The sequence below is a fragment of the Aphelocoma coerulescens genome, assembly GCF_041296385.1.
Source record: "Aphelocoma coerulescens isolate FSJ_1873_10779 chromosome Z unlocalized genomic scaffold, UR_Acoe_1.0 ChrZ, whole genome shotgun sequence".
Classification (NCBI taxonomy): Eukaryota; Metazoa; Chordata; class Aves; order Passeriformes; family Corvidae; genus Aphelocoma; species Aphelocoma coerulescens.
In genome coordinates this window covers 384,345-408,695 of record NW_027184085.1, presented here as the reverse complement: position 1 = coordinate 408,695, position 24,351 = coordinate 384,345, and the positions used below count along the sequence as shown (strand labels likewise).

Here is a 24,351-nt window from a genome sequence, read left to right as displayed (position 1 = left end):
GCAAAGCAGAAAAACATGCTGAGAGACTGAAACCACAGCCTCCCCGCTCCAACTGAAGTACACCACACCCATACCTTAAGCTTGCACGCACCTGGCCTCCAGCATCCCCAGGGCCAGGACACCTTCCCAGTGGACCACCTAAAATGCACAAACAAAAACGGATGCTTAGAGCTGCACCAGAAACTGATACCCAAGCAGTAACAACTCATTCTGTCCACCAGTCACCGCTCACCTCGCTCCATCGACCTTGACCACTGCTATTCAGCATTACTTCCTACAAATAAAGATGAAGAACAAAGCTGTAACACGGTCACCATTTACACTTGCCCTGCAAAGACAAACGGTGACTGACCTTCCTGTGGGAACCACCTCACCTGGTATGGGGCACTCTGTCACAGGTTCAATCCCTCTGCAGCTGAAAGAAAGTTACGACAAAAGTCAAAGTACTGCATGAGAACTTACCAGCTCCAGACATCTTGTGTCAATCTAGAAATACCATCTTGAGTCCAACTAATCCCTACATTACAAATGTCAAGTCCCTAGGACTTATCCTATTACACCTACACCCAGACCATGTAGCAGGGCAAAGCAGCCCCGGCCCAAACACACAGACACCTGTGACACAGGAGATGACAAACAAGGGGATGCAACAAGGAGAGGAAACTCTCAGCAAGAAGAATTACCAATGAGATGACCTAGATGAGGCCGATGAGGCTCAAAGAACTCCGGCAGAAAAAGACCCTAACAGAAGGACTTATGCCAAGAACCGCAAAGATGGATGCCCGAGAACCATACGGTTGGAATCCTCCACCTATCCTCGCATTCTCACAAGTCCTAATCTGTTATAATGGATCGTTGTGGTGCACAGCTGTCAATACAGCTCAGAACAAGACTGTAAAAGGTGTCTGACTCGATATTGCTAAAGAGAGATGCGATTCCGATGCATGTCCAAGCTTGCAAGTCAAAGGTTCAAGAGTACCAGCGTCGGGCCAAGGAATGCAAAGGAGACGCTAAGGATGATGCCCAGCATTTCTGATAAGCCCCTCAAAGGGGTAAGGCAGAAGACATGTGACACGATGCCCAAAAGACACAGAACACACAATAGACAAGTGACACAACACGCACCGGGACTGCTCTGCCCTGTACACCTCAGCATTGTGATCAAAAGTGAGACTTTCCCTTTACACGGCCTAAGGGGCCCTCTCGTGGACATCCCCATCTCCAAAGCTAATTCAAAAATCCCTCCCACCAAGTCCTGACCCAGCACACCACTCTCATCCCCCTCCCTGAGGTGTAGCCCTCGACTTAGCTCTCGGATATCCAGGGATGCAAATCCTCATCAGGTGCAAAAGAAGGCCGCCTCGTCCTCTGGGGAGTTCCTGCCCTCAGTGAGCTGTTCTCTCTTAGTCTACTACAAGAAAGAAAACCAAACATCAGTGCCTGAACTCAGCAGCACATCAGCCAAAACCCAACAATTCCACTACTCACCGTCTCCTGAGAACGCCCCGGTCCTCGGCTCATACACCGTGGCCGCACTCCAAGGCTGCCGGCACAGGGTATACCTGGGTTAAAAGGAGACAAGGTGATGGGGCATTGCTGAAACTTGAGTGGACCCTCGCTCCTCCCTCCCTCCCCGAGTCGCTGCAACTCCTCAACCATTGCCAAAGGCTGCCCAGATGGCACCTTCAAACAGAAAAGGTACAGGCTTCATCGCAGAGTCCTGTAATAGTTCTGGAAGGCTCACAGGGGCAGCTCAAGGGTGATAAACTGGCTCCATCAGCTGGTCCATGAGGGGGTTCAGCCCCTGTAGGCATAATACGAGTGGGCCACCTAAAACACACAAATGGATGCTTAGACAATGCATGCTTTGAGCTGCCCCAGAATTTGGCACCCAAGCAATAACTGGTTGTGTCCACTGGTCACTGCTTACCTCACTCACTTGACCTTGACTGCTGATATCCAGGTTTACTTCCTAAAAATAAGGACAAAGAACAGCCCTGCAACATAACCACCATGAAACACCACCCCTGAAAAGCTGAATGATGACCAACCTTCCCAAGGGAGAAGGGGCAAAACAAAATGGAAAGGCACATACCGATGTAGTGTCCAAAAGTGCTGCATTGCCGAGGCAGGTTCCACCTGAAAGTGCTCGACTGTGACCTCTGTCTGGAAGGGTGTCTCTCATGTTGGAGTAGCAATTTGAATGCTGCAGACCACCTGTAAAACACAAAAAATCAAAGGCTACTTATAGTTTCATCACTAATACAACAACTCCAGTAACATCCAGTTCTGTGCTGGAATCAATACTCATCCAGCTCATGGTCCCCCCGGTGCCAATACCCTGCTGCTTCAAGCACTTCACATCTTCAAAATGAAAGTCCCAACAGTGAGGTAAACGTAGAGCCCAAAGTCAGGCCATAGCTTGGACTTCAGGCACCGACCCACCTCGTTGCTGTGCTCCTCTGGCCTCCTCTGTTCATATCAGGTTTACATCCTATCCATCTGCAAAAGAATTATTTGTCAAAGTTACCCAGACAGACAGGGAAAGCTTAGCCTTTCCCAAGTTCTCATTCCTCAAAGCAAACTGCCTAGGATCCCACAACAGTGGGCCTTAGGACAAACTACTATAAAACTGCAAGACACCACTGCACCACTCCCACATCTCCACTGAACACCACACAGACTGGCCACAGTCACTCTGTCCGAGGCATGGCTCAGGTGGCTAAGCAAAGCAAAAGGTTCCCTCTAAAGTCTCCTTTCTTCTCCACCTACCCCCCCTCAGGACTACTCTACAGGGCAGAGCAATTCCAGGCGAGACACAAACTCAACACATTATACTACAAACAGTAGGACACAAGGATGATAAAAAAAGCTCTCGGCAAGAAGAACGATGGCAAGAAGAAGAGACGACGCCAAAAGAGACAACCGAGGGTGTGGCAATGGTGGATGAAGGAGGCTCTAAGGAGCAGAAGAAAAGACTGTAACAGTGACCTCTTCTAAGAACTGTCAGTCACAGTGATCAAGATGGCTGTGAGAGACAATGCCACATTTAGAATGCTCCCATCTCCTGACAATCTTACAAGCCCCAGGACATTACAGCTCACGGCTGGAAAGGATGGATGGCAGTACAGCCGGGAACAAGGCCTCAAAAGACATCTGACTCAATGCTTCCAAGATGTGATTCCAAGATGCGGCCAAGCCCACTGGTAAAAGAACAAGTGACATTGGCATCCTACCAAGAAGTATGAAAGTTCAAGAACCTAGAGATGATGGCCAATGCTTATGATAAGCCCCTTAAGGATAAAAGGCACAGAGATCTGATCCGAGGGATGCCAGAAACACAAAACACACACGGGACGAGACAACACACACTGGAACTGCTCTGCGCTGCACACCCTACAGTTGCAATCAAAAGTAGGGCTACTCCCTTTAGCTTACCTAACAAGCCCCTTGGAGAGCATCCCTTTCCCCTACACTAATTTTTACATCTCTCCCAGGAATTTCCAACCCACTACCCTGCTATCATCCCATCTCTAGGTCCTGGCCCCCAACTTAGCTTTTAGGTGACCAACAATGTGAATCCACACTGGATACAAAAGGAGTCCACCTCAGCCCTCTCCAAAGGCACTGTGATCACCAGGTTGGCATCTTAGTCAGCTATGACAAAGAAAACCAAAATCAATGCACCCATGGAGTGGCATACAAGCCAAATCCCAACAAGTCAGCTACTAACTGGGACCCTGCTCCCACTCCCACTCATACTTACAGTCCTTAGCTTACCTATCAGAAGCCTCCATCTCCAATGTCATCTTGGACCCAGGGTAGCTTCCTCTTGCAGCAAAATGAATCTGCTGAAAAAACTGAAGTATCGTACCTGACACAATCTGGAATTTCAGGAAGTTGCCATGAACCATGCACTTAATGCTATCTTCTTCACAGAGTCTTCAAAGCCTCTATTACTTCAGATACCAAAAGTACCTGCTGAAAAAAAGCTGAGAAAACCCAAAAGACCCCCTTCACAGAAAGAAGAAGACACCCTTACCCCAACTAACCCCACAGAGGAAATGGGCCTCTTTTACCCAGGACTGGGGTTAATATACCCCTGGCCAGGCCCGCCTCTCGTTCCCACAATGCCCGGGAAAAGGGAGGAGGCAATTTTACCATCAGGGATAAAAGCACTGGGAGGAGTTGTAGCTGTTTGGCTGCTCTGACTTAAATTCCAGGGGAGTAAGGGGCTCTGTAGGTGCCTTCTTTTTTTACTACAGCCACACCTGCCAAAAGAGTAGATAACAGGTAAGAGAAGAAGCTTCTTGTCTCAGCAGCATAGGCAGGTGAGTTGGGTAATTCCTTGTTAACATGTGTAATTGTTCATTAGTCATTCCTGGCTAGTATGCTGTAGGCAACTAAGTAGGCAAGAGAAGAATAGTAGTAGTAGTATAAATGGTGTAGCTCCTGCTGGGGCTTCTAGTTAGGGCCATAAGTGTCATGAATAAGAACAAGAAAAGTAATGGACTCTTGGGCAGCATTAGGTTATATATGTACTGGGCTCGCTCCCTTGTGAGAGATTTGATGCCAGGGCATGGGTAGAAGTGTGGATTTAAACCCTTAAAATGCTGAAAAAGGGGAGTTTGCTTCAACTGAACCCCTTAAAATGAGGGAATAGGAGATGTTTGCCTTTACTAATGCTATTGTAACTAATGGGTTCTCCCTTCTGAATCACCTGAAATACTGCAGCCTTTGGTACTTCTTTACCTCTCTATCCTGCCCTTCAATCCTGTTGCAAATGCGGGGAAAACCCAAAACTCTGGGTTTTTTCCCCCCCTTTCCTTTTCATTTTGCCTCCTCTTTTCCTGCAGGTTTTGGACTATCCAGGCTTGCATGTGGATTAGACACCTTGGAAGCTCAGCTCCAGGTGGGGTTGCAGCAGTGTTGGAAGCACCAGGGATTCCCCCGAGGTTTGGTGTGAGGAGCTGCAGCTTGGGAGGGGCTGGGATTTTGTGCAGTCTCTCACAGACTTAGAAAATAGTAAGAAAATCCTTCCTAGCAGCATTTCTCTATCTACAGAGTCCTGAGAGCAGGTTGGTACGGCCAGTGCTGGGACTCCGAAACAGTGACTAAATCCTGTTTTCAGGGCTTGAGGAAGAGAGCCAGTCCTGTGTGTTTGGGCTCACAAAGAGAAACTGAAGTGCTGCATTTTGCTGGACCTGAATTAAAGCACAAGGGCTGTGTTTTGATGCTCAAAGCGGGCTTTTCGGGCTAGGGCGAGTCTGTGTCTCTGAGCTCCGAGTCCTGCCTTAGGCACAGCCCGAAGCCGGGCTCCCCGGCCTCACGCAGAGCTCGGGAGCAGCGACTCAGCGCCGCGTCCGGGGCTGGCGGCAGAGCCCGGGGCCGCGTCGTGGGGCCCAAGGCGGGCTCCGGGAGGGGCTCAGGGCTGAGCGGAGCCCGGCCCGGCGCGTCGGGCCCGGCTCGGGATCCCGGGGCTGCCCGGGCGCTGGCACAGCCCCGGCTCCCCGCGGAGAGCCGGCCGGAGCAGGAGCGGCAGCGCCGGGCTCGGCCCCAGCGCCCGTCCCGGAGCGGCTCCTCCCGGTCCCGATGCCAGCCCCAATCCCGCCGGGGAAGAGGCGGCGCCGCCCGGGACCCGCAGCGGCCGCCGGCAGGACCCGGAGCCCCGGTCCCGGGAGCGGCCCCGGTGCGCGGGGCGGGCCCGGCCCGGGAGAGAGGGGCGGGGCCCCGAGCGATGGAGCCGCCCCCGTGCCGGGCAGGGCGGGCCCCGGGGCCGGGGCTCTGGGGCGGTCCCGGGCCCGGCTCAGGTGCGTGGGGCCGAGGTGTTTGAAGCCCCGGAATTCGCCCCCTGCCGCCATTTGCTCCCTTAGAGCCTGGGGAGGTTGCGGCCGGGCCGGCCTCCCCGGGCGTGGCCCAGGTGAGGCCCCCGCTCCCCCTCTTTCTCCTGCCCTTATACTCCTCCTTCCCTCCCTTCTTGCATGCTCACACCCAGTCCTCCCCGGTGGCCACAGCTCCTGGGGGTCCCTTATGGCTTCACACCCCTCCCTGGGTGTCCCCTCTGTGTCCCCCACGGCTGGTCTGGGCTGACCCCCCTGTCCCGCAGGATCCAGCCCGGGATGCTGCGCGGTGCTGAGCACTGAGGGGCACCATGGGGTGCGCGGCGTGGCCCCCCGCGTGGCGCCGGAGCCCCCTCGGTCGGTGCTGAGCGCTCCTTGATGGAATTGCAGTGAATGGAACAGAAGCCCAGCACCCTGGACCCGCTGTTGGAGCCAGAGGACACCCGGTGAGCTCCCACCCCAGCACGGGGACATGCGGCGGACACGTGTGGCACCACGCCTGGCGTGTCCCAGCACATCCCTGTGTGGCCCATACCTGGCTGTGCCCTCTGTGTCCGAATGCCGTGTGTGTCCCCAAGTGTCTCCATGTCCCAGTGCCCACTGTGTCTCTTGCGTCGTCGTGCCCAGTGTGTCTTCATGCATCCCTGCGTGGTCACGTATGTGTCCGTGCCCTGGGTACCCCCTGTGTCCCCATGTGTCCCTGTGTGGTTGTGTATATGTCCATGCCTCGTGTGTCCCTGTGTCCTGGGTGCCCTTTTTGTTCCTGTGCCCATGTCCCCGTCCACCCCATGTGTCCCCACTCATGTTCCGAACCTGGGTGTCCCCATGTCCTGTACATCCCCGTACCCCAGGTGTCCCCCAGCCCCGCTGTACCCCACATGTCCGCAAGTGTCCCTATGTCACGTTCTGGGTATCCCCACACGTGCCCATGTCCTGCGTGTCCCCCTGCCCCCCACATGTCACCGGCTAGGTCCATCCCCTGGTGTCCCTGTGTCCCCACGCCCACATGCCCCCACTCGTGCCCCGCCATGGTGTCCCCCCACTCGTGCCTCTCCCAGCCGCCCCCTCCCCTCACCCTCCACCCCCCCCCGGGACTATTTCGGGCCCCCGGTGGGGGGTGGCGGCCCGGGGTCCCCTTGGGCTGGAGCGGCCCCGGGGGATGCGGGGTCCCCGGGGCTCCCCCCCCGCAGGTGCCGATCCCCGCGGCCCCGGGCCCCCCCCGCGGGGACGGGCGCGCGCGGACCCCCGCCGCCCGCCATTGGCTGAGCCCCGATGACGTCACTTCTCCGCTCAGCCAAAAGGACATTTTGTCTTTGACTGGGAAGGAGCCCCTCCCCCACCCTTTTCCTTCCCCTCCCCCACCCTTTTCCTTCCCCTCCCCCACCCGCCTTCCCTTCCCTTCCCTTCCCTTCCCTTCCCTTCCCTTCCCTTCCCTTCCCTTCCCTTCCCTTCCCTTCCCTTCCCTTCCCTTCCCTTCCCTTCCCTTCCCCCGCTCGGTCCCAGCCCCCCCAGGGCGGTGTCGTGTCCCGGAGGGGGGGGGTCCCGACAGGGGTGTTCTGGGTGGGGGGGGTCCCCAGGGCCCTCTCCTACCCCCCCCATCCCGCACTCCCGGGCTGGACCCCACCTGTGACATCGCTGCACTGGGACCCCCGGGTGGGGGCTGCCCATTTCCCAGCAGAGAAGGGGGTTCGAGGGGGGTTTTGGGGGAGCTGTTGGAAGTTTGGGGGGGTGCAGCGGGAATCCGTGGGCACCCTCTCAGCCTGTCACCCCCCTCCCGTAGGTGGCTGGATGGGAAGCGCAAAAGAAAGAGCAGCCAATGTTTGGTGAAGAGCAGCATGTCAGGTACGGGGACCCACGGCACCCCCCGAACCCCCCCGGGCACCCCATGGCCCTGCTGGGCACCCCCGGGTCCCCCGAGTACCTCATGTGCTCGCCGGGTTCTGCAGGCACTCCGTGTGAGCATTGTAGGGGCCTCGAGTCCTTACCAGGGACCCCTGGATACCCTTCGTGTTCCTTGTGGACATCTTGGGGTCCCCAAGTCTCTTCAGGCAAGTCAGGGTGCCACGGACACCCCATGTCCCTGGCAGGCACCCTGGGGGCCCCAAGTCCTTGCCAGGGTCCCCTGGCCACCCCATGTATGACCTGGGTCCCCCAAAGTCAATGGACATCCCTTGTCCCCCATGGTCACCCCAAGATTCCTGTGTCCATGCAGGTACCCCAGGGTCCCACGGACGCCTCATGTCTCGACCGGGTCCCCTGGAGTCCCACGGACACCCCTTATCCCCTGTGAGCACCCCAGGAACGCCAGGGTCCCGTGGACACCCCATGTCCCTGGCAGACACCCCAAGGTCCCCATGTCCCCCAGGCACTCCAGAGTCCCATGGATACCCCACTCCCATGTCCCCCCCTGCACCCCACATCCCTGCAGGGTCTGCTGGGGTCCCAGTCCCCCACATCCCCCTCGGCGCCTCGTGGGTCGGGGTGCCGCCATTGGGGCGGCAGCGCCCTGGGGTGGGCGATAAGGGGGGCCCTGCGGGCACTGCCCCCCGCCCTGCCCCATTCCCGGCGGGGAGCAGCCGGTGCCGGCGGGACCCGATGGGGGGCCAGGGGGGAACCCAAGCGTCCGGCTCCCGCCCATCCCCTGCACCCGCCCCGCTCCCGGAGGGAGGGAGCACCCAGGGACCCCCGCATCCGGCACCTGCAGAGCGCCAGAGTGGGCTCGAGGGGTGCCCACGCCTGGGTTTGTGGGATCCCGGGTGGGTGCGGCGGTCCTGGGGTGCTGGGGACACTCCCCTGAGTTACAGGTGCTCCATGCAGGGGGGACCCAGGCATCCGGTCCCTTTCCCATCCCTCTCACCCTTCGGGGATCCCCAATTCCAGCCCCCCCAAAACACAAGGGTGGGCTCCCGGGAGGGACATGAGGGGCCCAGGGTGCTGGGGACCGCCCCATGCATCATGGGCAATCTGTGCCTCAGTTTCCCTGAGCAGTCGGTGGTGGGGAGGCTGGGGGGACTCTGGTGGGGGGCTGGTTCCTGGCCTGCCAGGCGGGGGGACCACGGACAATGACAGGGACAGTGGGTCTCTGTGTGCCAGGGGGACAGGGACCCCCCCCGCTGCCGGTTCCCGGCCAGATAATGGGATAATGGGGGCTTTATTGGCGTGGGGGGCTCAGGCACCCCCCCCACACCCCCAGTGTTAACCCTTCCCGTGCCAGGGCAGGGGTAGTGGTGGGGCAGACAGTGGGTGCAGACAGAGGGGAAACTGAGGCACAGGGAGGGGAGGGCTTACTGGGGGTCCCTGGCATGGGGTGTGTGGGGTGTCCCTGATGTGAGGCATGCAAGGGGGTCCCTGACTCAGGATTCCTGGAGGATCCCTGATGTGGGGTGTGTGGGAAGGTCCCTGCTACAGGGTGTTCCAGGGGTCCTTGACTTGGGGTGCCCTGAGGGTCCCTGTCATGGGAATCCCTGTCATGGAGCACCCCATGAGTCCCCGCTGCGGGGGTCCCTGCTCTGGGGTGCCCTGGGGGTCCCTGACCTGGGGGTCCCCGCAGGGTACATCCCTAGTTACCTGGACAAAGATGAACAGTGCGTGGTGTGCGGGGACAAGGCCGCCAGCTACCACTACCGCTGCATCGCCTGTGAGGGCTGCAAGGTGACTTGGGGCAGGGGGCTAGGGGGGCTCAGCAGTGCTCACTGGGTCACTCCCCCATGCCCTCCCCAGGGATTTTTCCGTCGGACCATCCAGAAGAACCTGCACCCCACCTACTCCTGTGTCATCGACAAGATCACCCGCAACCAGTGCCAGCTCTGCTGCTTCAAGAAGTGCATCTCCGTGGGCATGGCCATGGACTGTGAGTTGGGGGGCGTGGGGGGGCTCGGCTGGGGGGCAGGTTGGGGTCCCGACACCCTGGGGCACATTGGGGTACCCGGAGTAGCTGCAGGACTGGGCTGGTATGTGATGCAGCAGTGGGGTAGAATGCATGAATGGGGGGTCCTAGCTGACTGGGGGGCATCCCAGATGATAGTGGAGGGCTTTTGGGAGGTGGGTTGGGGTCCTGGTGCTATGGGGCAATTTGGGATGCCCAGAGCAGCCACAGGAGGAGGCTGGGGAGGGTCACCATGGGGTGCTATGCTGCAGCTGTGGGATGCATGGATGGGGGGTCCTGGCTGATGTGGGGGGATCCTGGCTGATGCTGGGGGTCCGGCAGTGGTGCTGGATGACTCGAAGCAGGTAGCCAAGCGGAAGCTGATCGAGGAGAACCGGGAGTGGCAGCAGAAGGAGGAGATGATCAAGTCCCTGCAGCATCGCCCCAGCGCCGAGGAGTGGGAGCTGATCCGCCTTGTGACAGAAGCCCACCGCAGCACCAATGCCCAGGGCAGCCACTGGAAGCAGAAGCGGAAATTCCTGGTGAGGGGATGCAGTGGAGGGACTCTGTCACCATCTCGGTCCCCCACCCTGGCCCCCAGCCCTAGCCAGGATCTGCTGAGCACTCACACACTCAGCACACACATGGTGGCAGTGCCAGGGTTTGGGATGTCACCGGTGTCCTTGGGCAGTCGAGGGGGGTTGGGACATTGCCCAGTGTCCTTGAGCTGGTCACCCCTAAAGGGTTCAGGGGTGAGCAGTGACCAAAGGGGACAGCTGTGCCCGCGGGTGGCCCTGGCCCTGCCATTGGCCCTGTCACTGGCCCTGTCACGCAGCTTCCTCTTCTGGCTGCTGCACTGGCCCTGCCACGAGTGTTCCCCGGTGACATGGAGGCCCCAGAGGGGGGGCAGGGTCACATCACACCCCCCGGGGTGTCTCAGGGAGGGGGGACAGGGTCACACTGCACCCCCTGCCACTGTCCACCGTGGGGGTCCCAGAGTGGGACACGGTCACACTGCACCCCCAAACCCCACTGTCCATTACGGGGGACACAGTCACACCACACCCCCCCAATGACCCATCTGCTGTGGGGGTCCCAGGGGTGACACGGCCACACCACGTTCCCCAATGCCACCGTGGCAAGTCCCTCTCTGCCTTCAACCTGGATGACACCGAGGTGGCCCTGCTCCAGGCTGTGCTGCTCATGTCCTCAGGTGTGCGTGCACACCAGTAGTGGGGGAATGGGGTGGGTACCCCATGCCAGAGGAATCAGGGTTGGGTGTTGGGTGGGCACCCCAATGCCCAGAGTTCTCACTGTCCTGGGGAGGTGTTGGGTGGGCGCCCTGATGCCAGAGATCCCCAGCAGCTTCAGGGGGAATTGGGAGGGCACCCCATGCCCAGAGGCTGTGCACGGGGATTGTTGTGTTGGCACCCCCTTGCCCACAACCCCCAGCACGTGGAAGTGCACTGGGTGTGCACCCTAATGCCCAGAGTCCTGACTGTCTTGGGGGTGTGTTGGGTGGGCACCCTGATGCCAGAGCCTCACAACATCTTCAGGGTGTGTTGGGTGGGAAACCGTGCCCCCCCTGGATTTTGGGGGGGTTTGGAGTGGGCACCCCAATTCCCAGAGCTTCAGGCAGCTGTGCCAGGCTGGGAGGGGTCCCAGGAGCATGAGGTGGGCACCCCAATCCCTGGTACCCAGGAGCACAGGTCCCCTTGGTGCCCTGGGGCCCCCTGCCAGGCTGACGTGGGTCTGTGGGGTGGGCACCCCAACACCCAGGGGGTGCATGGGACACTCAGCCCTGTGGGAGGGAGAATCCCTGCAGGTATGGGATTGGGAGAGGGACTCTTCCATGGGCAATGAGTGCCAGGACAAGGAGAGGTTTAAACTGAAAAGGGGAGATTGTGATGGGGTATTGGGAAGAAATTCCTCCCTGTGAGGGTGCTGAGGCCCTGGCACAGGCTGCCCAGAGAAGCTGTGGCTGCTCCATCCCTGGAAGTGTCCAAGGCCAGGTTGGACAGGGCTTGGAGCACCCTGGAATAGTGGAAGGTGTCCCCGCCATGGCAGGGGGGTGGAACTGAGTGAGCTTTAAGGTCCCTTCCCACCCAAACCATTCCATGATTCCACAATCCCCTGATGATTCCCTGATTCCCGCAGACCTGACGGGGCTGATCTGTGTCGAGAAGATTGAGAAGTGCCAGGAGATGTATCTGCTGGCCTTTGAGCACTATATCAACTACCGCAAACACAACATTCCCCGCTTCTGGCCCAAGCTGCTGATGAAGGTGATGGATCTGCGGGGGGGTAGGAAAGCAGAGACCCCCCCAGTTTCTTTCTCTCTCCCCCACACTCTCCCTTTCTCTCCCAGCCTCCCTCCTACCCTCTCCCCAGTGCCTCCCACCCTCTCTCCCAGCTCCCCTGTGCATCCCCGATCCCCCCAGCCCTCCTTTCTCCCTGCTCCCCAACCCGACTCCCCTCTCTTCCCCTTCTCCCCCTCATCTGTCCATCATCCTTTCCCCCCCTCGTTCTCCCCTGTTATCCATAGGAAGGAAAGCCCGGTGCCCCAGTGTGTCAGGTGCAGAGGATGAGCTGTCCAGGTGCCGGGGGCGGGCGGGGCTCTCCCGGCGCGGGGCCGCCCCCGGGCACCGAGTGCCGCCGGTGCCGTGGGTCGCGTGGCTTCTCCGGTCCCCTCGCACCGTGGAACGGCGCCAGCCCGGAGCGAGTCCCGGTAATGGGCGCTGGGGAACACGTGTGGCTTGAATGGAAAAAAACCCAACCCCGACCTCCCAGGCTTTTTGCCTCGGGGCTTTGTTGCTATTGCCTGAGCCACGCCTTTAAATACCGACGAGGGCGCCTGCTGGAAGCGGTGTTCCGTGGTTTTTGTACTCTCTATTTGTGGTGTTCATTTTTATCTGGATGCACAGTTGGGCTTTTTGGGCAGAAGGTGCCCCTCAAACCACAAGGCTCGTTTCAACCTTGTATTCTATTGTTTGGACGATCCAGGGTGGGTGAGGACTTTGTCTTGTTACCGTACTAGGGAATGGAATGCAGGAGGTTCTTACAATTTTGGTATTGAAGTTGGAGTGTTGAAGGATATCGGTCTGATGGTAGTCTTAACCTATGAGCTACAGGCATTTGTAAAAAAACTTCAGCCTTTCCTTCCAGCAGCCCTATACATCTAAAAGCACGTGCATTTCTTAACAAGTCTCTGTGTCATAGTGACTTTAAAAATTAAAACACGTGTGTTCTGCCTTACCTAGGACTGGGGCTTTTTTCTACAAGTTCAGTTTGAGCAGATGTTCTTGTCTGTGCTTTTAACGTGAATGGCCTTGATTTTGCAGCAGTCAGTGAGATGGCACCTGAATGCAAGGGTTTGGGTTTGTGAAGCTTTGCAGAATGATGGCCTATATTTATATTTCTTTCAGAAACTCTCCGTATGCTGCACACAAACCTAATTTAGAGAGTTTTACTGAGACAGCAGATTCAAGCCCTCATTGTTAGGGGACGTCTGTAATGCCATTGTCTGCTTGACATTAATTCTTCCAGCTGTGCATCTATGTATTGTAATTGCCCTGACTTTTTTGGTCACAGTTTGTTTTCTGCAGTGCCCTCGTGCCTGCGCAGCACTCGCGATGCTGCCGTTGAACCTGGGCTGTGTGACAGATGGGGCTGTCCTGTATCAGAAAGTTACGGGAATGTATGTAGACGTCAGATGGAATGCTGGTCTCTCTGCTCACCCTTGGCTCTGTAATTTCGTCATCCAGCCATGGAGGACCTGTGCAGCCATAACTGGCCAAGGTAGTGGGGGAGCACAAGCTGCAGCTCTGCAGGAGATAAGGGACCTCTTGCCCACAGCAGAAACAGCAAGTAAGTGCAATTCTCAGAACTCTTTACTGCGCCCTTAACTGCAGTATTTCCCTGCTCTATAATCTGGCCAAAGTTAGGTAGGTTTTAATAGGGATAGACACATTTCTACCACAAAGGTCACCTCTCTGCCAGATTTCAAAATTTCCCTTCTGAAGCTAGAGATCCTCATGTAAAAGGTTGCCTGAATTTATGTAACATGTGCCAAGCAGTCTATTTTTCCTTTAATAATATTCCTGGAAATAGTGGAACTGTTTTGGCTAAAGCAGATGCTGAACTGTTCAGAATGAAATTCTCAGAGCTAAAATCTGGCCAAGTAGAGTAACGTGCCATTTTGTTAACACTGGGGAAGGCTGAGCTCCATGGCAGCAGGGAGGGGAGGTGGCACTGCTGGTCGGCAAACCAAGGAAAGCAACAAGCACTGCTTTTAGGAAACTGCCAGCTTGAAGCCAGTGAGGAACATCCTTGGGCTCCTGCACTCTGTGTTTTTATGTTCACCTTAAATAACGAACAGAGAAACCCAGAGGCACCAGCGCTACTTCCAGTTACCTTGAACTGCTTAAACACGTAGTTTAAATCACCCAGGCTCCGTTCTCCCCACCTGTATTGCTTCTGGGCTTAAGGCTGGATGTATCTATGGAATCTATAGTTATGTATTGGAGTTTGGCCTGAAGTAATTTGTGTTGCCGACTTGGTACTCTTTCCCCGCCCTGGAAGTCCATCTGCAGAACCCCTCTGTGCCAGACAAGAGAGTCCCCCATAGATGTTTCACTATACAGTTATATCTTTTGGTCAAAGCCTTACAGGGCTATGATGTGAATGAGGACAAAGCTCTGTTTTTCTTCTTTGCTCTCTGCCCTGTCTTCTTTCTCTGTATTTTAGGACCCAAGTAACAGGGCCATAAAGCTCCTGTTCTGCTTCCTGGTTGTGTCACCGAAACTGCAGGAAAAACAAAAAAGCCTCCAGCAACATTTTTAATGTTAGAGAGTCAAGGCACTACTTTATTCTCTGGCCAGGATGTAGCACAGAAATCATCTCATCCACACATAGCCCGGGTGTGCCGAGAGAATCATTCCATGACACATGACCTTTACTAGAATTTTCAGATCTTTTTTACAGTCAAAACTCATAGAAACGAATTGGATCAGTGTTCATTGGTCTCAAGTTGTGTAGTTCCTAGTATCTGGTCTCCTATTAGATCTGTGTTTCTTCGCTTCTGATGTTAATTAGATCTTCAGGGGTAGATGTTCTTAGATGGCCGCTGACATCTGTTCTGGTGATGTTCCCTCAATGGCTTTATCTTATTGGGGCTACTCCTAGTCTTTTGAAATGCTAAACCCATCAGGCCTCACCTAGAGAAACAATGCCCTGGAAAGAAGCTTCAGTTCCCTTTCCCTGAGGCAAAGATGAGCAAACCTGGCCAAAGTCATATATAAAAAATTTTTAAACTGGTATGTTTTCCAACAGTTGTATATAATGCTTTATTACATAAATGGGCTGGGAAAAGCTCTGGTACCCCTTACCAAGTTGGCTTTGTCTCAGACAATGCTGTTATTTTGGGGCTAGACATGAAGCTCCTGTCTCTGGAATTGAAAATGAATATAGGAATGACTGAACAAACAAACCTGGTACACTCTTAAAAAATTGTGTGCCCATTGACCTCAGCACCCCAAGCTGGATTCCCATGCTCTTTCCAAATTCTTGCCGTTCAAGTCCTTTCCATGCGCTCACTTGCTACTCAAACTTTTTTTTTGTTTTGTTTTAAATGATACTGGTACCAGAGCACGGGCACAGCACTTCTATGAGCTGCACAGCACTTCTATGAGCACTTCTATGAGCTGTGAATATCTCTTTTTATGGATACAGTGTGTGCATGCTGTGGCTTTGGGCACAGGGTATGTCAGTGCTAGTGCAAGGCTAATAACAGCCTCTAAAGATAATTTGAGAAGTTGCTTACCTTTCCCCAGGGAACAGGACATGTCTTTGTATTTCCACCTTCAGATACACAACCCACTTGTGGGCTTGACTGCATAGCAAATAGAGTGTGAGAGTCATCCTTGTTTATATGGATTTTTTTTTCCCCCTCTCTCCTTTATGTTTTGCTTTGCCCTCTCGTTTGCTTTCTGCCTGTTTTCTCTGAGGCTAGTGATTTCTTGGCAAGTTATTGTTCATAATCAAAGAAAGGTAGTGGGCAAGCAGCAACTGCTGTCTTAGGTAGCCCAAGCTGATCCTGCCGCTGCTTCGGCAGGAGAAAGCAGCTGTTTGAGAAGAGCACAGCTGTCCTGGGCTTTGTGCACACACGGGCTGCTCAGAGCAGCCCCTTGACCCCATGCTGGCTCTGTGACCTCTGCCACTCTGACTGGTAACAGTGATGGCAGTTTGTGTTGAGGCTTTGTTCTCTGCTCCACAGAGAGAAACATTAAAGTGCAGAGTAACTAAGTGGCTTTTCAAAGGCTACAGAATGAATCAGTGAATGAATAACAACCCCCAGCGGCTCCAGGCCCCCTTCTCTCTGCAGAACAATGCCTTTCTCCCTGTGTGAAGATGTGCACGTAGGATAGGTTGCATACAGAATTATGTATTTCAAAAGAAATTTGAATATTAATATTTATATTGTAGTGATGCCACTGTCCTCTAGGCTCTGTAAATAGCAGCACCACAACAATGTGAATTATTCCTTTTATGCAAAACCCTGGCCAGTGAAATAGCTTGCCAATACAAAATAAAATTGCTGCACAAAAGTTTGACAGCTACATTCATTATATATGTCAATCAAAGGATCCTAAAAGCTTTATTGTCCCTGTACAGAGTCTGAACAATCTGCTAGCCCAATATGCCGCAAAGCTATTTTCTCTCTACTCCTTTCATTTAAAAAATAGCCACCAATAACTTTTGACAAACAGTCTGAGAAAACTGCATGAGCAGCAAGGAAATCTTAGATTTTCTTGGCTATCTGTGGGCTGGAGCCTTCCACTCACTGGGCTCTTTCAGATGTCACAGTAGATGAGATCTGGTCAGAAACACGGAGCCCTAAAATTACTCTACAAAACCCAGGCTGGCTGGGGTCGTGGGGAGGGCATGGGGAGGTAGGGAGGAGAACTTAATGCTGAATATAAATGAATTAAATAATTTTTGGTTAAGGCTTTTTGTTGCTTTCCCAGGTATGGGACATTCAAGCTCCTCTGTCCCAGGTCTCCCCCAGGTTAGGCTGGACCTGTCTTGATGAGCTCTTGCTCTCATCAGACCACCCTACAGCTTGGGAGTGTGAGGCCATGTGTATTTCAGCTGGATTCCCTTTTTCCATCGCGCTCGGTCCTGCGAAGCCCAGCTGTCACTTATGGCTCGAGGTGTTGTAAGCGGGGCAGGGGTCGGGCGGGAGCGGGGCTGTGTCCCGGGAGGCGGGTCTGGCGGCCGGTGCTCCCGCACGGGCGGTGGGGCCCAGGCCGGGCCCTGCCGGGAGCGAGGGCCCGGCAGTCGCAGCGCTGCGAGCCCAGCGCGGCCCCGCGAGGGAGCAGCCGGCGCGCCCCGCTCCTGCCCGGCCCTCACGCAGGCCGCCGGAGCCTCCCCGGGAGGGACGGACCCCGCACCTTCGCTTGGCCCTGGGGAGGCCACATCTGGAGTGCTGTGTGCAGTTCTGGGCTCCTCAGGACAGGCGAGACATGGAGCCTCTGGAGAGGGTCCAGCTTAGAGTAACAAAGATGATTAAGGTGAATCTCATGTATGAGGAAAGGCTGAGGGTGCTGTCCCTGGTCAGCCTCAAGAAGAGACGCCAGAGAGGGGAACCTCATCAAAGTCTATCAGTATCTGAAGGGAGAGTGCCAAGAGGATGGAGCCAGGCTCTGGTTGGGTTTTGCCCAACAATAGTACAAAAGGCAGCGGGCAGAAACTGATGTACATGAGCAAGAACTTTACTGTGTGGATGACCAAGCACTGGAACAGATTGCCTAGAGAAGTTGTGGAGTCTCCCTCTTTGGAGGTTTTCAGAAGGTATCTGGACACAATCCTCAACAACCTGCTTTGGGGGACCCTTGCATGTCTGGGAGCTAGGTGACCTCCAGTGGTCCCTTTCCAATCTTTAACCATTCTGTGAAAGTGTGACATTGTAATCTTGTGCCATGACAGACCAGACTAAATCTGATTTAGGAGGGTGTCATAACTTTGATGTCTTTGTTCTGGGCTGTAGCTTAAATTGTTTCACAATTCAAAATATCTTGGAGGTTGGTTGTTTCCTGTAAGCCCTCAGCTTGCTTCTTAGCATGTGCTGGTGCATGGCTTTGCTCTCAGACCCTGGTCATGGGCAGTGCAGCAGCAGTACCTCAGGAGGTTACTTCCTGCATGCATATCTGCCTCTGCCTTTCTGACAGCTGCTTTTGGGAGGAGATGCTGCTCCTGGCCGGTGCTAAAGGGCTGACCTAAAAGTGTAAAGAATAGCCTTGCTCTTGTGTTTGGGAGCGAAGCATGGGGGTGCTCTGTGAGGATGCGTGCAGAGGAGATACTGCAGCAGGACTGCTGATCGTGACAACTAGTGCTTCTACTGAAAAAGCCTGGTGAAGAAACTGGTAAAATGGAAACTTTTAAAGAATTGAGGTGTTAATTCATGTGCTGAGAAAGCTGTGCTGCCCACTTACCATCCCAAAAACTGTGTAACATTTCCCTGAGGTGCACTGCTTGCTGCTGCATCATTGCTATGTCTTTGATCACAGGCAAAATTACCATGCTTTTGTAATCAGTAGACTCCACAAGTAGTTTCAAGATACATGGGAGTATATGGGAGTAAAAAGACATAGACTGACACTTCTCACAGTGTTGAAGTTTACATGGTGTGGTGTGTTCTCTCCCCATGCAGCATTGCCCTCCTGTACAGAGCCCTTTTATTCATGTTTTAAATAATTACCACTGTTGTGGCAATGGCATAGAAGTTGTTTCAGTGCAATTTGTGGCGAGCACCAAATATTGTGCAACAGAATGTCTGTTACCTGTGACAACAGCTACCTTTCATAACTACCTTTGATTTCAGGTTTGCAAGACTGGACTAAGCTGAATGTAGGTGGTGCTGACAGGATGCAAAAAGGCTTTCTGTAAGCAGAGTGGGCTGTGCTTTTCTCGCTAGTCCACCTCTGGCCAAGGACGTACTTTGTAGTGTGTGGGTGCAATGGTAAGGACACTGCAAATACTTTTGCTCCTGTGGTAAGGCTAGGAGCTTGGTGTTGTACGTGGAAAAAAAGCCTTCACAAGTCTGAAGCTTCTGCTGTGAGCATCACTGCTTCATCTTGTTATTCTGGCCCTAAAGGAAACCCTCCTGAAGGAATGCTGTAGCCAGCCCCTCTGTTTCTGTGAACAGGAGGTAGCGGTGGCTTCCCAGGGGGGATAAACCAGTCTTTGGTGCTTGCCTGTCTCACTTCTCTGCCTTGTGGGAAAGCGTTATGAATCCCTCTGTTTGGGTGATTGCTCACGCTTCTGCACCTTCAGACTTCATCTGTAAACTTTTAGCAGAAATTATGCACTGATGCTGGGATGGTTCTTGCCAGCTAGGAACTGTTTTCCAGTGTCACTCACTTGTAGTTGGCATGGGGAACTGCTGTGGCATTTTCTCGATGTTTAATGTGACCTAATTGTGTACTTCCACTGTCTGGGAGGATCAGCTCTTCTGGTGTGACAGCTGCCATAAAATCAGCGGTGCGTCTCCGGCATTTGCAGCTGGTTGCAAGGCACAAGTTCCTTGATTTTGCTGCATCAGCCCGGTGAAACCTTGCGGGGCTGTGTGTGCAGCCAACTGCCTTTTGTTACGCCTGGTAACAGCTTGGCAATATTAAAAAAATGTAACCTCCAGCTGTTTAATTGGCTCTAGGGAAATAAAAAGGCTTCCTAATAATCTTCATATTTACTTGGCACGTTTGGTTTGAAAGCAGATGGGTTGATTTACGAGATAAATGACAAAGCAAGAGGAGAAAAAGTGTGTCAGTGGCTTTACCATTAGAGAGGAAGGCATTTCTGATATGTGGTTAATCACGATTAACCTTTCTAGGTTTTGGTTTTTTTTACAAATCAGCTTCTTGGACCTTCTGCCCGCCAGCTTGCTCAGCCAACTGATTCCCTCAGTGCCCATTGTCACCTCTCCCTATGACCTACAGGTAGGGGAAGGTGCAGAGCTGTAATGAAGGAGAGGGGCTGAGGTGGCCATTCCTTCTCAGTTGTGCCTTCTTTGCCCACTCCAGACTTGTGCAAGAGCCTCCCCCTTGCAGCACTCACCCCCTCCCCGTGGCCAGACCAGTAAATCCCTATGTCCTTTTGGATGGGCTGGGAATGCTCCTTCCTGAGGCACTGCTGCTTGAGGCACTGGCACTGAGCAGAGGAGGTTCTCCAAGCAGGCTGGTGCTGAGGCTGTGCCCTCCCTGCCAGAACCATGCACCCCTCTGCCCTGGCAGGCAGCTGGCAAGTTGTGAAATATGGTTCAGCACTTTTTTTTTAATATTAACTTGTGCAGCTGTCTTGGAAAGGATTAGAAATCAGTTCTGGAAAAGACTATGGTAGATTTTAGTGAAGAATTCTGCTGTGTCTTTAATTATTTATAAGCATCAGGATATAAGGACACCGTGTTAACCCTTCAGCAGTGAGAAAGATTACAAATAATCTAATCAATGACATACGCAAATTTACAGATTGAGTAGGTTTAGTTGCAAGTTCTGAGACTTAGAAGTGAGGAAATACCAGAAATAAGGTTTCTGCTTATTATTTTGTATGTCAGCGTGTTTGGTGAGGCAACTGGATTAGATGAACACTGTATGACCCTTTCGACTGAAAGACACCATTCTACATTTCTGATGGCACAGGCCTCTCCTAAGGGCTCACAGATTTGCTTACCACTCCTGCTGGTTGCTCTCACCACCTTTCACTAGTGGGTTTTGCTCAGGGGATGCATCAAGGGCAGGTTCATGCCCACAAGGCTCCTGCTCTATGGCCCCAGGGCCAGGCAAGGCTGCAGCAGCACTGTGGAGGGGTTACTGGTTTTGGCAGCTGAATGGTGGCAGGAAAAGCAGCTTCCCTCCCTGCCACGTGTTTCTAAAAGGCTGCTGAATAAGTCAGGGAAGCCAAAGTAAGGCTCCTTTTTGGGCTCAGAAACCTCTGTGCTAGAAGAACCTGTCCCTGCCAGCTAGGGCCCCCCTTGTCCTGCCCATGGTGTGGGTAAGTCACAGGCTCCTCTTCTCTGTGTTGGGATGAACTGCCTAGGGAATGCTGTTTCCAGCAGCCTGGTGTGCTGGAAAAAGGGAGAAGGGAAGAGGGAATGTGGTGCCAGAGCTGCGTGCCATGGGGTTGTGTTTCCCTCTGCGGACAGAGAGTCTCTGGGCCGAGGTGAGATTGCTGGGAGTGCTTGGATGAGCTGTGCAGGAGACAGGGAGTTGGGGCTTGCAGCTGCTGCTGGAACCATTGCCTTAGGTCTGTGTCTGTGTGAAGTGGGATTTGCGCTGGAGAGGTGCTGTCGGGAACAAAGAGCGGAGTAAATCCTCTCCGGGGATGCGCAGGGAGGGAGTGAGTTGCAGGGAAGGAGAGTATTTCTAAGCCGTGTCAATATTTCCCTGAAAGCGGGGCTGGAGCAGTGAGGGGGGTGCTTGGGTTTGGCCTGGGCCTGTCAGGAAGAGCCATAAACGAGCCAGCCCAGGCCCTGACGCCTGCATGGATGTTTGACACACTTCTACAGAAAGCCAAGGCAGTCATGAATGCAGAGGACAAATTGTAGGTGACTGCTTACGATCTGTGGGGAATTTCCTTTGGAATTACCAGTCAGAGAGTGCATGCAAGCAGAGCACATCTTTTGGCTTTTTCTGGTTTGTCGTCTCCTGTCTGGCTATAGAGAGTTTTGTGCGCTGCTGTTCAGGAAGCGGCGTGTTTTCAGCTGGAAATTTGGGGTGGGTTTGTTTCCTCAGGGTCTGGGGTCTTTCCTGAGAGAGTCACCCTCCCATAAATCTCCCGGGTTGTTCTACACAGCTGCTTTGGCCCTGGGTCAGAGAGAGAGAAGGGAAATGACTTTTTAGGGCGTTGAAATTTCTCCAGGCAGGAGTGGGACGTGGTCTTGCCCCTCCCCAAAGCCGTGCAGGCGCATGGGAGTAGCTCAGTGCCGGCGCAGCTCTCTGAGCAATAACAACGCTTTGGAGGTTCGAGTGTTGATAACACCTCTCCTGTCTCCTGGGGCCCAAGGTTCGGTCTCACGGCCCCGGACCGGTGAGGGAGAAAAGGAACTTGGGCTATTCCTGGGAAAGCTTCTGTTATTCCTTGTGCAGCCTTTTAATTCCGTGTTCTGATGGACTGTCCGCTGTCTTTCCAACAGGACTTGTCAGAGATTGAGATTTGGGAATTGAATTTGGGTCCGTTCACTACAGAATCTTGCCAAGCCTGAAGGCCTGGGGCGATGACTGCTCTCAGCGAGGGCTCTTTATGAATCCTCTGTCAGATTTCCCTCAGTGCTGGGCAGGGCTTGGAGGTGGGAAAAGAAGATGGGGAGAGGAGTGGGGGCTGCTCCTCGTTGTCGGGGCGCCGCGGGCGCTGCGCAGCCTTCCTTCCCCTTTAACTTCCCAATTGCTCCTTTTGTGCCTCCTTTTCCCCTGGGGATGCGCCCGGGCCGCCGTGTAGCGGCCGCCGTGGGAGCGGTGCCTGCGGGCGGCGGGGTTTCCCGCGTGATTGACGGGGCCAGCGGCCAATAGGAAGGCGGGGCGGGCCGAGGGCTGGCCAATGGGGAGGCGTGGCGCGGCCGCGCGCGGCCAGTTTGAGTGGGCAGGCGCGGTCGGCGGGGGACAGGCGGGCATGGACGGGCCCGGGCGGTGAGCGAGGAGCGGGGGAACGGGATGGGGAGCGGGGGAACGGCATAACGGGACGGGGAGCGGCATCGGGGCGGGCCCCGTCCCCCGGAGCTGTGCGGATGCCGCGGCCGTGGGGGTGGCAGAGCCTCCGCCCACCCCGGGCGCTTCCCACCCTCTGCGATCCCGGCCTGAGCCGGCCTCTTCCCTGCAGGGATTACGAGGCTCAGATCCGGAATTACCGAGGGCCCGAGCCGCTGGAGCCGTGGGACGGGGTGTTGCCCCGTCCCTGGCTCGGAGCTGACTCCGGAATGGTTTGCAGGTCCCTGCCGTGGGCAGGGGAATGCCTCCTGCTCCAAGAGAAGCAGAGCCGCTGGCCCGGGCTCCTGGAGGAGTGGGTGAAGGTGTTCGTGGGTGACAAGAGGTACAATGAATTGCTGCCAGGCAGTCCAGGATTGTTCCCAAACGTCATCCCCTGGCTCTGTAAGTTGGTAAGGTCTTGTTCTCCCCAAGCCCATATCCAGAGCCTCGCTCTGGGAATAAAGTAATTCCTGGCTTTCCAATACTAAAAACGCAGCACCAGAGCAGGGTTCTGTTAACCTGATCATTTGGGGGATAGTTGGCAAAAATTTATGGTGGGCCAGGTTGGACTTAAGCTTTGAACACTCCCTGGATTCACGGGATAGGGGATTCCAGCATGCACCACACAGGTTTTTTTCAGGGAAATCCCTTGATCCCCTAATCCGTATGAGTTCAAAGCAAAAACCCCAGGGAGTTGAAGGCAACAGGATGTTTCTTGGGAATGTTGAAGTCTTCAGTGTGTCCTAATTGTTAGGTTTGAATTAATGCAGATGGTCCAGGATTGTGTGTTCAGACTTGCTGGTTTAGGCATGGCCAGGTCTGGATTTGCATTTGTGGGCACCGAGTGTTCCTTGTGTCAGCTTTAGGTCTGGATTGGTGGGAATTGTCGGAGAAAAGCGAAGGGAATTGAAATGCAGAGCTCTGTTCTTGGTGAAAGGATCAGGATGGGAGAAAAGAGGGTGTGGAACTGCTGGGAGCTCCTGGAGTGAGGGAAAGGATGCAAGAGTTGGAGACAAGAGCTGTGGAACAAAGCCTGATAAGGGGGCAGGGCAGGGTGGTCACTGCGGGGGGGGGGGGGGGGGGGGGAAGAGGGAAAGGATCCCTGCTCCAGGAATCCAGCAGGGGCCAGGAGAGGATCATTTTGCATCCACCGTTCTCAGTGGAATTCTAATAAGGAAGGTCCAAGGGAATGATTTGTTTGTACTTAGGTTTGGAATGCAAGGTGCTCTTCCAGAGGGGAATATTCACCTGTTAAAATTCTGTTGGATCCAGGAAAAGAGGGAGGCAGCAGCTGGGGAATGAATGGGTGGATTTTTGGCGGATACAGGCAAAGGCATGGGCAGGGGCACTTAGGTAAAATACACTTGATGGGCAGCACCAGGAAAAGCCTCAACTGCCCTTTTTTTCCAAGCTCTGACATTCCAGAGGAGTAAGCAGCGGTCAGCACATGGCTCTCTAGAATTCCTTGGATGGCCAGTGCTTTGTTGGGAAGAGGTGACATTTGGAAAGGAACAAATCCGGGGATATAATTCCTGATAGTGAGGCCCAGGTTTTGATATCCTTCCAGCACCCGAACGCAACAGAGGGAATGCTGGAGGAGGAGGTGGAAAACGCTGTCGCTCCGTTGGTGGAATTCCTGGGAAATGGAAAGCAGCAGAAGCAGCAAGAACAGAGTTGGAAGCAGGCTCCAGCCGGGTAAGGCAGACACCAAATCCTTTGGAATTAGAACTGGGCAGGGGTGGGAAGAATTAATTCTTCAGTTTGTAGCCCATGGATTCCTGAGCAGGATCCTGGCAGGGAAGACTGCAGGGATCGGCCTGGGGACTGTTCCCAGCTGGGGGCAGCGAGGCTTGGAATTGGCTGGAGGGAAGAAAGAGGGATCCTTTGAGCACAAGGATCAGCTGTGAAATGT

General features: G+C 54.5%; 1 protein-coding gene and 3 long non-coding RNA genes across 15 annotated transcripts in view; 2 read left to right on the top strand and 2 right to left on the bottom strand.

Annotated features, from left to right (window-relative positions):
• LOC138103789 (uncharacterized) overlaps positions 1 to 24,118 on the top strand; it is a 104,294-nt gene extending 80,176 nt beyond the window's left edge. The window contains exon 3 of the long non-coding RNA XR_011147855.1: positions 24,007 to 24,118. This is a non-coding gene — a long non-coding RNA (uncharacterized lncRNA). The remainder of the gene's footprint in view (positions 1 to 24,006) is intronic.
• On the bottom strand, positions 230 to 1,557 carry LOC138103296 (uncharacterized). The gene is made up of 3 exons (XR_011147692.1): positions 1,489 to 1,557; positions 375 to 1,408; positions 230 to 274 (listed from the first exon to the last, which is right to left on the bottom strand). It is a non-coding gene; the product is annotated as an uncharacterized lncRNA (long non-coding RNA).
• On the bottom strand, positions 1,596 to 2,213 carry LOC138103295 (uncharacterized). Its single transcript, XR_011147691.1, has 3 exons — positions 2,096 to 2,213; positions 1,931 to 1,972; positions 1,596 to 1,830 (listed from the first exon to the last, which is right to left on the bottom strand). It is a non-coding gene; the product is annotated as an uncharacterized lncRNA (long non-coding RNA).
• On the top strand, positions 4,190 to 19,024 carry LOC138103528 (thyroid hormone receptor alpha-like). 12 transcript variants are annotated; one of them, XM_069001867.1, is made up of 7 exons: positions 4,190 to 4,293; positions 6,107 to 6,286; positions 7,621 to 7,682; positions 9,391 to 9,690; positions 10,071 to 10,247; positions 11,863 to 11,990; positions 12,251 to 13,290. In XM_069001867.1, the coding sequence occupies exons 2-7, from the start codon at positions 6,234 to 6,236 to the stop codon at positions 12,740 to 12,742; spliced, it is 1,212 nt and encodes a 403-aa protein (XP_068857968.1). In that variant the 5' UTR covers positions 4,190 to 4,293; positions 6,107 to 6,233; the 3' UTR covers positions 12,743 to 13,290. The 12 variants fall into 12 exon arrangements, with proteins under 12 accessions (XP_068857968.1, XP_068857973.1, XP_068857969.1 ...); XM_069001872.1 differs by lacking the exons at positions 4,190 to 4,293; positions 12,251 to 13,290 and adding exons at positions 13,470 to 13,572; positions 14,452 to 16,966 and having other exon boundaries at positions 5,810 to 6,286; XM_069001868.1 differs by lacking the exon at positions 4,190 to 4,293 and adding an exon at positions 5,810 to 5,920.
• Positions 24,119 to 24,351: the final 233 nt, after the last annotated feature.

What these genes read in the sequence shown, in the direction of transcription:
- LOC138103528 (XM_069001867.1), top strand. Translation starts at nt 6,234, where the DNA reads ATGGAACAGAAGCCCAGCACCCTGGACCCGCTGTTGGAGCCAGAGGAC. An exon ending in TTGGAGCCAGAGGACACCCG is followed by an intron (nt 6,287 to 7,620) that starts GTGAGCTCCCAC and finishes CCCCTCCCGTAG; the next exon opens with GTGGCTGGATGGGAAGCGCA. An exon ending in AGCAGAAGCGGAAATTCCTG is followed by an intron (nt 10,248 to 11,862) that starts GTGAGGGGATGC and finishes TGATTCCCGCAG; the next exon opens with ACCTGACGGGGCTGATCTGT.